This window comes from Falco rusticolus, chromosome 11 (genome assembly GCF_015220075.1).
Source record: "Falco rusticolus isolate bFalRus1 chromosome 11, bFalRus1.pri, whole genome shotgun sequence".
NCBI lineage: Eukaryota > Metazoa > Chordata > Aves > Falconiformes > Falconidae > Falco > Falco rusticolus.
Window position 1 is genome coordinate 21,370,937 of NC_051197.1, and position 16,320 is coordinate 21,387,256.

The window sequence follows — 16,320 nt, forward strand, 5'->3', positions numbered from 1 at the left end:
TTTAGGGAGATGAGATGAAATCTATGCTTCTAGAAATACGCACAACTTGGTGTTTTACACACCTTTTTAATTATGTGAGTGGATAAACAGTTCCGAGAAAAATATGTTGAATCCAATACCAGGAGCATGGCATGTCTCCTTGAGCAAATATGGGAGAAGCATATTTAGAAAAAACTCCTTTTCAAAAGAGACACCTGATCCTGGGTTTCATCCACCCTCTTCTTTAGTGTCAAGTAAAAAAAAACCCAGAAGTTATGATAAAGTAGTTCACTGGGCCAGGCAAGCCAATGCAAAAGTCACCCATGTCACTAGTTTTACTGGAAGGTATCAACCAAAAGGATGGGCTTGACCAATTGCATAATGTCTTGCCTAAAGCAGAGGAGAGTATCTTTTCCAAGTCCTGTAACTAATGAGCAGTAAACATGGGACTCTTTCCCTCCATCTTAGTACACGATTACACTGAGTACTGCAACTTGTGTTTCAAGTTTCTATGCCTATAAATTCAGGATGACTCTTTTGCCCTTCTTTTATGGGTAAACTGATCTCTTCTATATAACCAGCCAATACTCACCACTGCTGTGCACAGGCAGAGTCCTAGGGGCAGCTTCCTTACAGATTTAGTACATGCCTTCAGCTAAGATTAATAGGTACAGCATAGTTAAACAGTTAAGAAAACAAAACCCCACGTTGCACTTATTCTGAAGACGTTTTATGGAATTTCACAGAAGCTAAACACTCCCGGAAAAATATTACTGAAATGCTCTTCCTTTAGAAGAGGGCAGAAGATGTGATTTTCTTGCCAGTTCTATGCAAAAATCATACAGCTATCAGCCTGTTTATGTCTGATTAAAATCAGTCATATTGCATAGAAGCCAAATCAAGGATCTGTAGAGGAAATTATTCACTTGACATAGAGGGATCAAGTGTACATATGAAAAAAAAAGTGTATAAATACATACATACTATTAGCTATTTGGAGCACCCAAGTGGAGACTAAGACAGGCACCTAATACCAGATGCAGCATCACTATATGAACATCCTCTGCTTGATGCCGTAGAAGCCTTGTCCTTTAATGAACATTTATGCTTCAGCCTAATTCAGGTATCTCAATGGAGGCAAACACCACAAGAATCTAGTGCAGAAAATTCTTTAAAACAGATTTAGACTTCTAAAGTGTTTAGACACTTCAGTAAATTTTATTGAGGGCTCATTTCCCTAGTGAGTCAGGTTGATTTCACTCATTTATACGCCTACCAGTTGCGCATGGTGAAACCTAGAGCTCCATGACCTATTCAACATAACTCGCACCTGTCCCTTAGGAAACTATTGCAGGTTAGTAAATCTCACTCTCATATAGATGTTCCTGTTAGCTGGGTATCACTATCCTGTTCCTCATTTTGTCCTTCATTCCTATTTATAGCCCTTAGCCACGGGTTTATTAAAAGGTTGTAGTTCTGTGGGTTTTTTTGGTTGTTTTTTTGTTAGGCTGGTTTTGGTTTTTTTTAACTTCCATTGTGTAAATAGGAATCTCTGCTCCAGCTTCCCAATGATTTTGTTTGCTGTCCCCAAGCCAACTTCTTACTAGAAAGAGACAGATGAGTATTCTAACAGGTCTTAGTTATCCTGTAGAACTATACTTGAGTATTTATTCCCTACACATGCACTTCTAACACATGAAGTAGAGGACATGCAAGCAAATACAGACACCTGTGTGGATAGGGCTTCATGGAACTGCAAGGGATAATGGGGCTGCGAGTGAGGGTACAAGGTGAGGGTACAAGGGAATTTCATCCTCAAGTAATTCTAGATGCACCAGCAACTAATTCTTCCTCCTACCTGGAATCCTTCTCACTGAGGCAACAAGGGAAAGGACCAGACAGAGTTGCTTGAAAAGCGTGGAGTCAGCACTCATTTGCATGTACCTTCCAAGAGCTTTTCTAGTTTAGCTTATTAAATTTTTGGCTTCTGACATGCCTGAACTCCATTAGTGTTACCTTACAGGTGCTGGTCACACACCTTCTTATTCCAGGAGTTAACAGTGTTGAACTGTATCTTCTGTGAAACTGTGACAATGATTTATGCCTCCCCCAGTATGCCATAAGATGAACTGCCATACTACTGGGAGAGCAAGCCACACAAACTCAAAACACCCGTGCCTTCCAGTGAAGGATGATTCTTTCAGTGCTAGTCCAGCCTTGTTAAGGCTTACCGTGGAGTTATACCTGCAGCACAAGTAGGGCATTACTCACAGAATTTGCAGAATATTGTCACAGTACTCCTGATGTGATCCTTAACTACAAAAGAAAGTGATTGCTCTCCAGCACTCTGTCTGTTCCCAGGGTCTTACCACATCACGATGTATAAGTATCCCTTCCCCTTAACGTACCATGCCTAATGGAAAATGAAGGCATGCACAACCTAGTACTGAGCTAGAGACACTTCACAGCAAAAGAAGTGCTAGACAGCAGAAATAACCCAATTGCCCCAAAGCAACCGCTCCTGCACTGGCTTGTCCCGATGACTCAGTTGAGCACCCTTGAAACTGTCTGTTGTTCAAAGGCTGTTTCCAAACTATGCAGTGTGTCATTCTTTCAAAAGTTAAATTAAAAAGATTACATGGCACTTAGTTGAGAACAGCAGCAAACTATTCTAGGAAAAAACAAAAATAACACTATTATCTTATGCCTGTATTTAGGGAGTTTGTTTTCTTGGGCCTAACCCTATATGTGCATGAAGCTTTTGTTGATTTTGATGGGTGTTACCAGTTTCTAAAGTCTACAGTGCCAGCCATGCTGTAGTTCTCACAAAGAATTATAGATTTATTTTTGGAGACAGCAATGTTAGACTAATTCAGTTCCAGCCAGGATTAAAATCTTACTATTTATCATTAAAATCTAAACAGCTTAATTGAAAGGGAATTAATGTGTTCCCTCCAACTTCAGAAAACAGTATTTTGTGGTCAATAACAGTTGTGCCAACACCAGATTACATGCACCTACCAGATCAAGTAAATCTATTCTATTAAAATCTGCATTTATTTCATTTGAGCCTAAGACACAGCTACCAGGAAATGCTGCCAAGTGATCCTACCACCAAAGTCAAGGCTCAGGGCAGTGTTGAGCAGCCGTTGCTTCCCCACAGATTTCCTATGATCCAGTATTGAGAAACAGAATACCGTTCCGCAGGGCTAAGGCAACTATAAACATCAACCCTGTGTTCCAGGAAAAACAACAACCATCCACCCACCCAACCAACCAAAAAAAGTACCATGGAATGCCACAGAACTCCCAACAAGCCTGTTTTAACCACAGTTTCTGCTATATTACATATATCCTGCATCAAGCAAGTTGAAAATTGCATTTAACTGCAATCAGGTCCTACATGCATCCTTCTCCATCAGCTGGGCCTCCTCACTAATAAAGCACATAGCAAACAGAAAAGTGTAGGAAGCAACAGTTTAAGCAACTCAACGCACAGGATACAGGCAGGGATTCCAACAGCCACTGCAAGCAGCACTGAGGTTAATGCAGCCTTCTCACCAGTGCTGGGCACAGCTTTGCCTCAAAGCAGCACTAGTCAAAATCCAATTTAATCTTCATCCACATCCTACAATTAACAAAACCATGTAGGGGAAAACCCCACAAAAAACCTAACATGGAAATCACACAGCTCAAGGAATCTATTCACAGTTAATGAAAAACCTTTTATGTGTGCTTTTTTCCTCCTGTTGAAAAAGTTTTTCTAAGGAGCCCTGACTCCCACTTCTTCCCAAAGGCAGCTGCTGGTTTTGTATTCCTGAGTTACACTGAAGGGAATAAAAAGTGCGCAAGAAAGTTTGCATGATTTACAACCTCTAGCCTACAAATACGAACTTATCCCTATGAATATTTTTTTTTACACCAGGAATATTTTACAGAGCTCAGATGACTTTCAGATAACACCTTTTATATTGTAAAGTAGCTAAGGAAGCAGTTAGTGCATAAAGCCATATTTTTCAAAATTTGAAAGCACAGCTGAGAGATCCATTCACCTGTTCACATGCAATACACCCATTTGTAAGGCATTGCTGCACAGAAAGAACTCCACAGGCACTAAACATGTCAAGACCTAAATACGTAAGCCCTGGATTGCTCCTCCAACAGAGTTCTAAGGATGTAGCAGGTCTGCTGAAACACTAACCAGTCACCAGCCACCCATGCTCCATCTTTCCCGTCCCACTCTTACCCCATACATCCTCACCAGATGAGAGGCGAGTTCGCTACTATAACTACCCAAGTCCCTTGTAAACTTGAAGGATAGCATTGCCTCACTAACACCCTAGAGATCTCTTCCCCTTATACAATTTTATTTAAAGAATATTTAAAATATATTTAATAAAATTATATAAATAGAAATAATATGTATTTTTATATATTAAATTTAAATATAAAGAATAATTATAAAGAAATACAATTATTTCTTTAAAGAAACTTTTCATCTTTTATACCCTCTCCCAGAATCTATGCAATGCTATGACCCCAGAAATCAGGTCTATTGAAATGAAATGATAGCACATCCAATTGGAGCCTTTTACATGAGTCTGTAACAGGTACACTTTGATACAACTGTTTTTCTTTATTGAAGAAAGAGATACCACTGGATCCACTTAAAAACATTAATCTGTTATAGGTAGCAACTGACATCCTCTACATACTTGTTGGGTGGACTAATAAAATGGGACATTGTTCTTAATGAGTTTGGCTTTAAGTCAATCTCAAAACATAAATGTTTTTTAGCATTTCCTTTTTAGTGGCACTCACTGCTGTCAGTTTGCCTTATGCTAGTTACAGCACAAGAACGTGGATCAGGCTGATGGCATCAAGGCAAGTACAGTAAATGACTGAACAGCGTAACTTTTAAAGTACACTTACTCGTCTGTATTTTTCTCCATCAGAAAAAGGCCTTGCGAGAAAAATGGCTCTTGGATGGCCTTAGTTCTCTCACTCCAAAAGAGCAAGAAGAAATGCAAAAGCAGAATCAGGAGGACCAACAAAAGACTCATGAGCTGGAACGAGACATTTTCAGGTAGGGTACAAGACCTTTTCAAGTACGGTAGTACCCCTGCCCTTCTGTTTGCATTACAACTGTCCCTTCTTACAAGTCTTTCCTTATTTTGCAAAAGATGAAAGTGTCAGCAAGAGCTTAAATGTATGCAGTTCGATGTACAGAGTAGAGTAATCTTTGTTGTATTTTCTAGTCAGCTAGAATTAGAGAATACAAAATGCAAGCTTCCATACTGTGAATTTTTATGAAATTACACAATAAATACCTGGCAAAATGTTTATTTCTCTCATTCCAGATACCCCTTCCATGCTATACTCACTAGATGTGAGCTACAATATATGGGTTTTGCTCTGAGATAGCAATTGTTGAATCAGAATTTCAGTATCAGTAAATAGTTTTAAAAGTTCTTCAGTTTCACCAGATCCTGCACAGCCTTTAGTACCCGACTTTTACTATAACACAGCACTTCAGAACAGTGCAAGCTGCCCAGCTCCATTAGTATCACTTGCCTTATTTTCTCTTATCTTTCATTCTGGTTTGTCTCAATTTATTCTCAGAAGCCTGTTATAGTAAAGGCCTTTTTCTACCTTTTATTAGAGACGTTCCTACAAATCTCAGCGCCTAGTGCCTCACTACCACACTGGGCTAACATCAAACTGCATAGACATCTCACATACAACTCCTTTATTTACGAACGATATGATTCTAGGTGCCTGTTAGCTGCAGCTAGCCTTTCCCAAACACCACAGGGCTCTGTACATCATCAGCTCCTTCCCTGGGTCCAGGCATACTGACCGGTACTACCCACCAGCACTCACAGAAAAGATTAAGTGTTTACATTTATTTAGATTCTGTAAAGTTTCATCATCCTTTCTTGATGTTTCTTCCTCTATCTCAGTACAACACAGCCTTCCCCCATACTCTTCCTCCACTGTCCTCCTACACACACTCTTCTGGCAAAGCTGTCACCAAGACTACCTCCCCCAGCTATCTCCCACCCACTTCCCTCCTTACTCCATCTCTGCAACACAAATGATAATGGTCTTGGCTGAGAGGCAGCAGCCTAGTGCTAGTTTGTCCTATAATTATGCTGACTTCTTGCTCAAAAGCACTTTTCTCCACAGAACAGCTCTTCACGCACCTCCGTAGAATTCTTTGTTGCGGTGGTAGGAGGTAGACAGTGTTCTCTAAAAACAGCCCAGCAGGTTGTGATTATGAGGACCTGCAAGAGGGGTCCCTGTGATGGTGTGATCACCAGGAAAGAGAACTGTGTGGGGAAGGACTGGCTCAGGAGCAACCACCCCACTGGAAGTTCAGCCCTTCTCCAGGCACTGGGAGGATAGGGTAGATTTTCAAAGTCCTGCTGACTTTGTGTAAGAGCTGGAGGTTTAGCAGAGCTCTCCTTTATGCCCTAAGAAATGCGGTGATGGGCTATCTTTAAAAACAACAAAAAAAGAGGTTTAAGCCTTTAAGTCTCAGAACCAAGTTGAGAACTGGATTTGGTGTGTGGCTATGTTGTGGGAAGGATGCTTTTATTCTCCTGACATAACCTACATCTACACTCTTGCCAATTCATTTGATGACGCTCAAACACAGAACAAGTGTTATAGTCAGGGTCTGTGAATGTCTAAGCCCCTAAAAAGGGAAGTTACTGAACTCCTGACATATCGATTGCCTTAAAACAGTGAAATAGTCTAGGAGGAAATGTACTCTATCTCCAGCATCCAGCTCTACTCTGTCACCTCTTCACATACCTTTAGGTTTCTCTGCCCCGAGTCATTGCAACTGAGCTATCTCACAGCAATGCTGGCAGCAGGGCCCTCCTGTCCTATCCCTGGGAAGACTTGGAATGTAGGATTAGGACCTCAAAACCTTCCTATAATACTAATTCAGAGATTTCAGCTAATAGGGTTGATTATTCACATACATAATGTCACCTCCATGTCTCACAGAATCCTGTGTTCGTAACTACAGTTGTAGAGTCTTGATAACTGTTTTTGTAATTATTGTCCTGAATTTGCCGTCAGCTCAATGGCCTTAATGTTTATGCCCTCAGAGACCAAAACCGAACATGCATAGGGAGGCTCTTCACTCCTCTGAATATAGCCATATAAACTTTTTTTAACATTACTAGAACTTATTGCTATTACAAACAGTGAAAAAGCAACCCAACTGGGGCTTTAGATCTGAAAGCCTCCTTTAATTCCTGTAGGTAAATTAGCACCACAAAGGAATATTACCTCTGCTTTAATTCTAGATCGGATCAAAAGTTGAAAAGGCATTAAGTTTTTCTGAATTAGCAGCTTCCAGGTCTTTTAAAAGATGCTCCTAGGCATTTAAAGGAAGATTTCTAAATGTATTTGTGCTTTAAGAAAGGAGAAATGAAAGTGCCAAACCCATAAACCCATCATTTGGCCCTGATTGCTTTCTTAAATCACAACACCAATCCTGGAGTAACACCTCAGCCTGTTTCTGTGTTTTGATAGTTACAAGGACTAGATGCAGATAACCCTGAATGGCAAGACTGCACATTCAGTACTGCATCACATCACAAACAGCGCACACATTACACCAAACAAGACGGAGGCTCCTCAGCCCATACACTTGATGTGTGCCTGAGCCTGTAACAGCCTAATTATAGAAATGTGCCTGTTACCTTCCCACTGGAATTTTTGCCAGCACTTGGTTAACATTCAGCATGTACAAACCCCCGCCATTTTAAAATTCCTTTCCCATGTAGGTGGGATACAGGGATGACAGGTTTGTTTTGTTGTGTTGGTTTTGGTTTGTGGTTTGCTATCTAGTTGGGGGTTTTGTTTTGTTTGTTGTGTTTTGGTTTTTTAATAGTTTCTATTTACATGCCTGCATTAGGGAGAAATGTAATAGGTACGAATTCTTCTCCTACATAGTTCAAGATTCAGTTAATTACAAGCACAAGTAATGTTTGTATAATCTACATGGCTGATACTCTGACAATTAACCAGCAATTTAAATGCTAACAAAAATGAAATTAGTTTACTTGCAACTGTAAGCACTAATAGTGGAAAAAGTTGCAATAAATGTAAGATTGTGGCCTTTCTCCTCTTATTAAAAATATTATTCTTTCTCCAAGAATATAAGGCTATTTGTTTTACTAGACTTGCTTAATGAAACTTGTGAATGGTTCCTCTTATGGCTTCATATATGCTGCTCTTTCATGGCAATTTATTTTTTTCATGGCAGACCAGGTAGTTCCACAGCCGTTTGTTGTTAATACCAGTTACCAGCTATTTTTTCCTGCCCATGACTTCTCCTGGGAAGCTCCACCAAATTGCTTCCTCCTTAAAACAATTCCTACTTCTTGACATACATCTGAAATACTTCAGGTTATTTGTGGTCAAATGAATCAGACAAATTACATCAGCATAAAATGAAAAGATTAACTGACAAAGAGTATAACACAAAATGACACGCTGTCTTCACTCTTACAATAATAACTTCACAGGATAATACAGCCTAGAAAATGAAAATCAGTATAGAAATGCTCCTAATTACATTCCTGAGCCACCCTGAATTAAGAAGGCTTAATTCACCGTTGCTGAAGCTCTAGAGACAGTTTGGAGGTTTGTAAGGCCTTGATATCAAAAGAAATACTTGCATTACTGATACACTTACTCTCATAACCAAACAGTCTATGCAACTTAGAGTCCTTGGCAGCTTTTACCTTCACCAATACACAAAGAACTCAGGTAAGGGCATTTGATTTCACAGATGGAGAATGGAGGCAGAACATCACACCTGGAGTCAGGTGGGAGCTCCCCTCTGAACTAGGAATTTAAGCAGGTTTATTCACATTGAGCATCTTTTGCTATAAATTATACCTCCTACCACTCCCTCAATAGCTGTCTAGCAAAGGCCTCTAGAAGAACATCCATGCTGCCTTCCAGATATCGTTATGTTTTGTTTAGACATACCCAGCCCAGTTTCAAACCAGTCAACAGTGATACAGAAACCTAGTAATACAGAGTTCAGTATGAACAAAGTCCACAAAAAAGAACAAAATATGCACCATACAGTGCTTGCACACTGCTTTCGCTATGCCATAGATAGCACCCAAGTTAAGAAAAGCTTGCTTGACTACATATATGTGAAATCGTATCTTTGACCTGCCCTGTAAATCAAAGATTGCTAAACTGATCATGTAGACACATGTCATGCAGGAGCAGTAAGATACATTATTGAGAAGCTCAGCAGAATTCTTTCTCTGGGCATCTGATTATTAATCTTCGCTTGATTCAGACAGATTCTGTCCGCTCTGATTATTCTGCACGGGGTTTACCTTCAGTTAAAAAACCTGAATCACTTTCAAAACTTTTGAATACCCTTAGACCAGTCTTTGTTTCTTTCTGCTGAGAGGACAATCACAATTGCAGGCAGATTATTTACAACAGTGGCATGGGCCTTTCAATCACCCTCCTAAACAGCACCTCTGTTTTGAGACATTCTTACTCAATTGTCAAATAGAGCTAGTGTATGTCTGCTAATCAGTTCAGATTTGAGCATTTTTTGATAAAGGGGAGAATTTCATTCTTTGTATCAACATCACAGTGAATAGCAAGTGGTCTGAAACACCTTGCTGACAAAGAGCTGAATACTCTGTTTACAGACCAAAATTAGCATTTACATTATCTGTCCTATTGACCCCCTTTACACGTTACAAGTTACAGGTGAGCATGTCCTTGGTCAGGGTACAAGCTGAAAACTTAGGAGTCCCATTTTCTCATTTAATCTGCAGCCAACAGCACTCATTCTTGATGGAATTAGTTGCTAAACAACACACTTAGAAATGCACACACAACATCACGTTAACTAAGGTCTGTTCAATAGTTTATAATGTGATACATGAAGGCAGGCTAAGACTAGATGGACTCTGGAGCTGCTAAAGCATTTGACTCACCTCAGAACATGTGAGGACTTTGCTAAACTGCTTTTTCCTCCCAGCCCAGCATTCCCCATGGTGGTATCCTCCTATCTGCTTTTCATTCTTAAACCATTCATTTTTTTCTCTTCTGGGGTGGCAGTGGTGCCAACTCCAGCAGAGCAGCTGGTGGCCAGCAGTAGTCAGGTATACTCCAGAATTTCTTAATTCAGTTACTACTTTGGCAGAGAAACCTCCAATTTAGTATCTCAGCTTCTAAGGTTCCTTCTTCCATCCATACCTCCATGCTACTTGTTTTCCTTTTTCAAATAACGAACACTACTTATGGAGAGAAGAACAAACATCCAAAGGATTGAATTAATACAGTAGCTATGCCATACTTTATTTCTCTACAAGACACAGCAGCATCATTGAAAGATAATTTTTGTATAATTGCTAGCTTAGCTCCTAGACTCTTTCAAGACAAATACAAACTATGATGTAACTTCATAAACAGATCATTGATTTAGAATTTCTAAAGACTTAGACACACCAGAGAGATGCTGGCCTAACTTTTCAGCTGCATGAAGTCAAAAGGACTTTGATTTCTTTGAACTACACAGACTGCATCTTTTAAAAGTTTCCTTTCAACAAATTCCAGTGTGCACACTCACAATATCCTCTGAAAATGAACCATAAAAATCTGTGTTTATACACAAGTATGAGTACCAAAGAGATACTTAAGGTCTAGATGCAATTCCCATTACGTGGGTATGAGAATTTTTCCCCAGCCCCACTAAGCACTTAATTAGTCCTCTTAATCACCATATGAAGTGGGTGTTGGTATGGGTGTGAGAGCATATATAAACTTAAATAATACTTTTCTTGATCTCCCAGATAACCATATGGGGTTTATCATCTTTGATTTATGTGGGGTTATGTTTTCTTTTTCTCCCCCCTCCTTTTTTCTTTTTTTTTTTTTAATATCTTCCCAGGATTTTTCCTCCTCTTCTTCAACCTGTGCATCTAGGAGTATTTAGAGTCCAGACTGAAATAAACCCATAGTATAAGTTAATGATTCTTCAGTTCATTATGCTTCTGTGAGCTTTCAATGATTAATTTTTGCATTATGATAATACTGCAATCATCTCATGTAAAAATTTCAATATATTAGACAAATATTATTCTGTAAGAAGTGCAAAAATAGCACATGGTCATTGCATTAGTTTCTTTTACAGCCCTCCAAGAGTATTGATCCCCCTCATCACAGAATTTTGACGTTTCAGCACTATAATCATTACCTTTGAACAGGGTCCTAAGGGCATCTTGCAGAGCTCAGGTCCAAAGTGCTATCTGCTTTTAAATATTTTTTTAAGCTTTTACTTTCATCCTGAATGTATCTTTCTTCACATCTCAGTTCTGAGATCTATGATTCCTTTGTGTTTCAAAAAAGAGGATATTCTCGCTGACAGATAAAAGTCCATGTAGTATCCTATTATTGTAGCTATATAAATCTAGGTTTATATAGGGCAAGAGTCACAGTGTTATTATTTCAGACTTCTCAAGCAGTCACACAGGAGATAAATAACGCTTCTCTGCCAGCCTGCATTCAACTTTTCTGGTCTGCTTACTTTAAAGGGATGACAGGCTTCTATTATTAATGTTAACTTTGGTGTAATACCGTGGATCCTAGCACATACTAAACAGTAAATCAAAATGTAAAACAATCTTTTCTGTCAGTGTTATAGGCTATCATTATTCTGTTTGTAACTTTGCCTCAGATCATCCAGTTGTGACTATTCTGACTGATCTCAGCCCCCAGCAGTATCAGTTACAGTTGCCTTAAGTCTACAGTAATCAATTTCTGACATGGATTCAAAACCAATGGAAGACATATTTCACTCAAATACAGAAGGTTTTGAAATTTGCTTTTGGCTTACCTTTAAGTAAAAAGTTCTTCCAGAATCGATCCCAAAAAGAAGAGGTAGATGAACCAGGAAGCTGAAGCTATATGGCACTCACCTACAGCATGAGAAAACCAATTCAAGTTCCAGTTCAGAGTTAAATCTGGACTTGATTCTAGATCTTCATGGAAAAGTTGCTTCCCAACTACTAGGTTAATATGGCAAACTCCTATCTAAAACTTAACAAATATGCACTTACACAGAAAGGAACGGTCTTGACTTGAAAGAGGGAGGGAAAAAAAAAGGATATGGGACACCTGCTTAAGTCACTGCCTTAGAGAAAAGAACTCGACTGAGATACTTTAGCTTAGAGATGTTCTTTAACCAGACGTAGCTTTCTCTATCTCACAAACATACAGAGATTAGATATTTTATCTTGGACCTTTCCGTTAGAACTGTTTTGTCAAACATCTTAGAGCTATGAAAATAAAAACCCTAATTAGGAAAAGATGCCATAAACATTGTACTTAGCTTTAACATGTGAGTAACCATATAACATAGATTTAACATATAGCAAAAAAGGGAGGGAAAGGGAGCTGTGACCATTTTAAAATAATGTACAGACCTACAGCAGAAGTAATTCGCCCCAAAAAAATCTGGACTGCTGAGCTTCAATCTCCCTTTTACATAATGATAAAGGTTTCTTAAGAACACAGTTAGCCCATCAGCCAAGTCACAACTGGCAAGACACTTCCGTTTTGCATTGCTAAAATGTGACAGAAATAAGCCAATTGCTGAATATCCTGCTATCTAGAGAATATCCAAAGTTAGTGTATTTGTTATTCATAAGAGGAAGGCTTGTAGTCTGTCAAACAAAGGTCTTGCTGACTAGACCTGGGTACAATTAAGGCTCCTCCTCTAACAGATCCTTAAAAAATTGTTCCTTACTGTTGGAAGTCTCACCTAATTGCAATCAGCACCTGATGCACCATGTATTCACCTATGTGAACTACCCAATTTTCTCTTGGAAATTCATCGGTAACACTCGTAAGGATATTACTTGAGCGAATGCTGCAAACATCAACCTTCCCAGCTGCTTGTCCTAGCACACTGAACCAGTGTGTCTTACATGACTGCTGTTCTGCTGAAAGGGAATGCTTTCCAGAAACGAGGTTTCAGCACTTTTCCCAGAGAATTAAGTACACAAAATGCTGATGAGTGAGAAAGAACAACACATGTATGTCTGTTAATAGGTATAGTCTATTATGTCTAGTAATTAATACACAGCCCCCAAAAGAAGCCCTTAACACTTGCTAGTATTTTTAAGTCTGTAGCTACACAAGCTCTGATCTAGTCTATCAGGAACACCCTGATAGATAACACCCACCCCCATCAGCAATAACTTGCATTTGTAACCAAGATTTCTTCTGCGGAAGAATCAAGCTTCAGGCTGTCAGTCAAGCACTGTTACACTTGTTTTACCAAAGCAAAGAATTTTGAAATCCTAGAACCCATGTTCACACATGCAAAACCATGGAGAACTGCCCTGGCATCTTGGAGCTGAACATACACACCTCTTTGAAAGCCCCTTCATCGTCCTGGGTGTTTGTAAATTCTTCATTTTCAATCCCAGTCAGACTGGAAAAAAAGCTTCAGAATTTAGACTCTTGAGCATCCTCCCACTATGAGGTTGCTTAGTTTTCAAAATCTACAGAATATGAAGTTATCACTTCCTAAAAGTAGCCTGAAAAGCACATCACTATTATGATTTCTAGCTGTACTAACTCACATATTAGAAAATTAGTTAAGAGCTGTTTTATGTATAAAAAGTACTTGAAAATGTCATTATTATTTTATAAAAAAAAGTTATACCTGTTCTACCCCTCAGAAAAACAAATGTAATTTGATTTTCATTGATAGATGTGGCTCTTCTGGAATTGTAACTTCTAGTTATAGATTGACTAGAACTTTCCTCCACAGGGAATCCTCCTGAATACAGTTTAGCTACATATAATAAAATACAGCATATAAGGTTATGTACTCTAGCCCTTTAAGTACTACCAGGTACAAGAACATCCTTCTGACATTCTTACAACAAAATTTGCTTCTTTTCATCATGTGTACAGGTACACATAAAAAATTAAGACACAAACTCATAATCCTGGTGTCTGTATACTAGATTCCTACATCTTAATTACAATGAAGTAATCACATCTCTTGAGATAATGTAGGAGAGAAAATTTGCTTAGAGATGAGGAAATCCTGTGGGGCCCTATATTTCTTATCTATTCCCTCCTGAAAAATAAGTTAGTTTCAGCCACTGTTTTCAAAGTAGGCTCAGAAGGAATCAATGGCAGGTACATGGGGGGGGGGGGGGGGGGTGTGGAAAAAAAGAAGAAAGAAAAAGAGAGAGAATACCATTTCACACTGTTTCCTGATGCATATGAAATTATAAGATGATTTCATATTAGAGCAAAAATTTGTCAGGGTAAGTAGAACCAGCCCCACTAATGTCCATATTCACAACGTATTGAATCTGCGATGTTATTCTCCGCCTGGTATTAAATCAAAGGGAATTATGATTGCAGACTGGAGAAGGAAATTGAGGCTCTGGAAAGAGAGGAAATGGAAGTCTCAGCTAAGGAAGAAGCAATTTTAAAGAAACTGAAATCTGTTGAGAAAACAACAGAAGACATAATAAAGGTTAGTGTCAAATTACTCCAGAAGAATTCATTACTCGTTCATCATAACCAGGGGAAAGGGAATTAGCTGGTTCCTGTGAGTGTCTAAGGTGACAGTAGTTCAAATACAGAAGGGGTCAACATGTTACACTATTCAAGTGCCCAAATGTCTCCATTTGCTGGTTTATGGGGGTGGGGGAGCAATTCCTATCGTTACTCATCTATAGCACAGCTCAAAAATACAGCACTGCTACTAACCAGCAACTTTGCATGTCAGCCAAAGACAGACATAACAGGTACAGAGTGGGTACAGAGGGTGACATAGTCATCATACTCCTTTAGATGATGTGCCCAGTTAAACTGCATCATGTTTCCCCACCCCCTCCCCCAAAATCCCTGAGGTTATAGTGAAACCTGACTTAATATTATCATTAGTCTCTGTCAAAAAGTCATTTTGAAATTTGAAAATCACTTTAAACCATCTCAAAAAATATAGTGATGAAACTAAACTTCAGTTCTCCGGTTGCTCTTACACATACACTCTCTCTAAATAAATGCAGGGAGATAAGCACAACTGGAAAGTCAAAGTAGAGCCTTTGACAATCTTTGAAGCCAACCAACCAGCTTGGGCCACAGTGTGAGGCTGAATCACCAATTAACACTTTTGTAATGTCCTGCCCTTCTCCATCTGACTTGGAATCATATCAGCGAAAAAGACCAGAAAAAATCTCACCCTCCCTTACCGTGCTCCAGCTAGGCAGTTTCACTTTTAGCCCCTTCTCAATATGAAGCTGTGCACACAAAAAGTTAAAACTATCAGTTAACTGTCTAGATAACAACTTAAACTGACTAATCACATTTATTTTTAATGGTTCTCTTTTTCTAGTCTGTGAAGACTGAAAAAGCAGGAGTTGAAAAAGGTATGTTTAGACAAAAAAAAAATTAAAAATGTTCTTGTAGAAGTCAGTGAAAATACAGTAAATGCTTTGTGGATTTTCTTTATTCAGAGGCAGCAGACTACATATATGCCAGCATACCCGACCTTCCCAAGTATTTCAGGCCTTCTGCATTGAGAAGTACAGCACATGCTGCCACCGATGAAGAAAAGAGACAAGGTACGGCTTATTAGTAACTCTAGAAGGTGTCAATACGTGCAAAGACTTCCTACAAATTGACTCTAATACACTTTAGGGGAAGAATAAATATTACAGGATGGGACAATGTTGTTCTCATTTAAGCTGTGTTGTCAGTGAGGTCATCAAAATTGAGAGGTAGGTCACTGGTGTAAGGCAATTCCCATTGGGAATAAGGATCAAGTGTTTTCAACGTTTACACTTCTTTCTAGCATTTCACTCCTCTAGCTGGCATAACTTGAAGTAGTTCCTCCCTTCATATCATACATTTCACATTTTCTAGCCGCACTTACACTTACTGGGCAGCCAGCCGCAGTCTGGTAGTTTTCCAACTACTACAAAGCCTCCCAGCCCTTCTGAGCGCCCAAGACTCTTTAGCCCCGTAGCACGTTAAGCTCTCTCAGCTGCTACTGCCTAGCACAACACCAGGGGCCAAGGTTAAATCTGGCTTTCTCGGTCAATCGCATAATGAAAACTGGCTCCTCAACAGCTTAGTTTTCCTCACAGAATTAGATCCAAACAAAAATATTTTTTTCCACTTCAAGTTTCGACAGGATGGAAGGGGGCATTCAGAATGAGAATCCAATATTTTGGTTACCTATGTGATAATTTCATGTATTCGGTAATTAATTCTGTCGTTCTCTATCACTGTCAGAACTCT

General features: G+C 39.1%; 1 protein-coding gene across 1 annotated transcript in view; it reads left to right on the forward strand.

Annotated features, from left to right (window-relative positions):
* PALMD (palmdelphin) overlaps positions 1 to 16,320 on the forward strand; it is a 30,006-nt gene that overhangs the window by 6,713 nt on the left and 6,973 nt on the right. The window contains exons 3-6 of the mRNA XM_037403648.1: positions 4,935 to 5,065; positions 14,434 to 14,548; positions 15,413 to 15,446; positions 15,534 to 15,641. Coding sequence (XP_037259545.1) covers positions 4,935 to 5,065; positions 14,434 to 14,548; positions 15,413 to 15,446; positions 15,534 to 15,641 — 388 coding nt within the window. The remainder of the gene's footprint in view (positions 1 to 4,934; positions 5,066 to 14,433; positions 14,549 to 15,412; positions 15,447 to 15,533; positions 15,642 to 16,320) is intronic.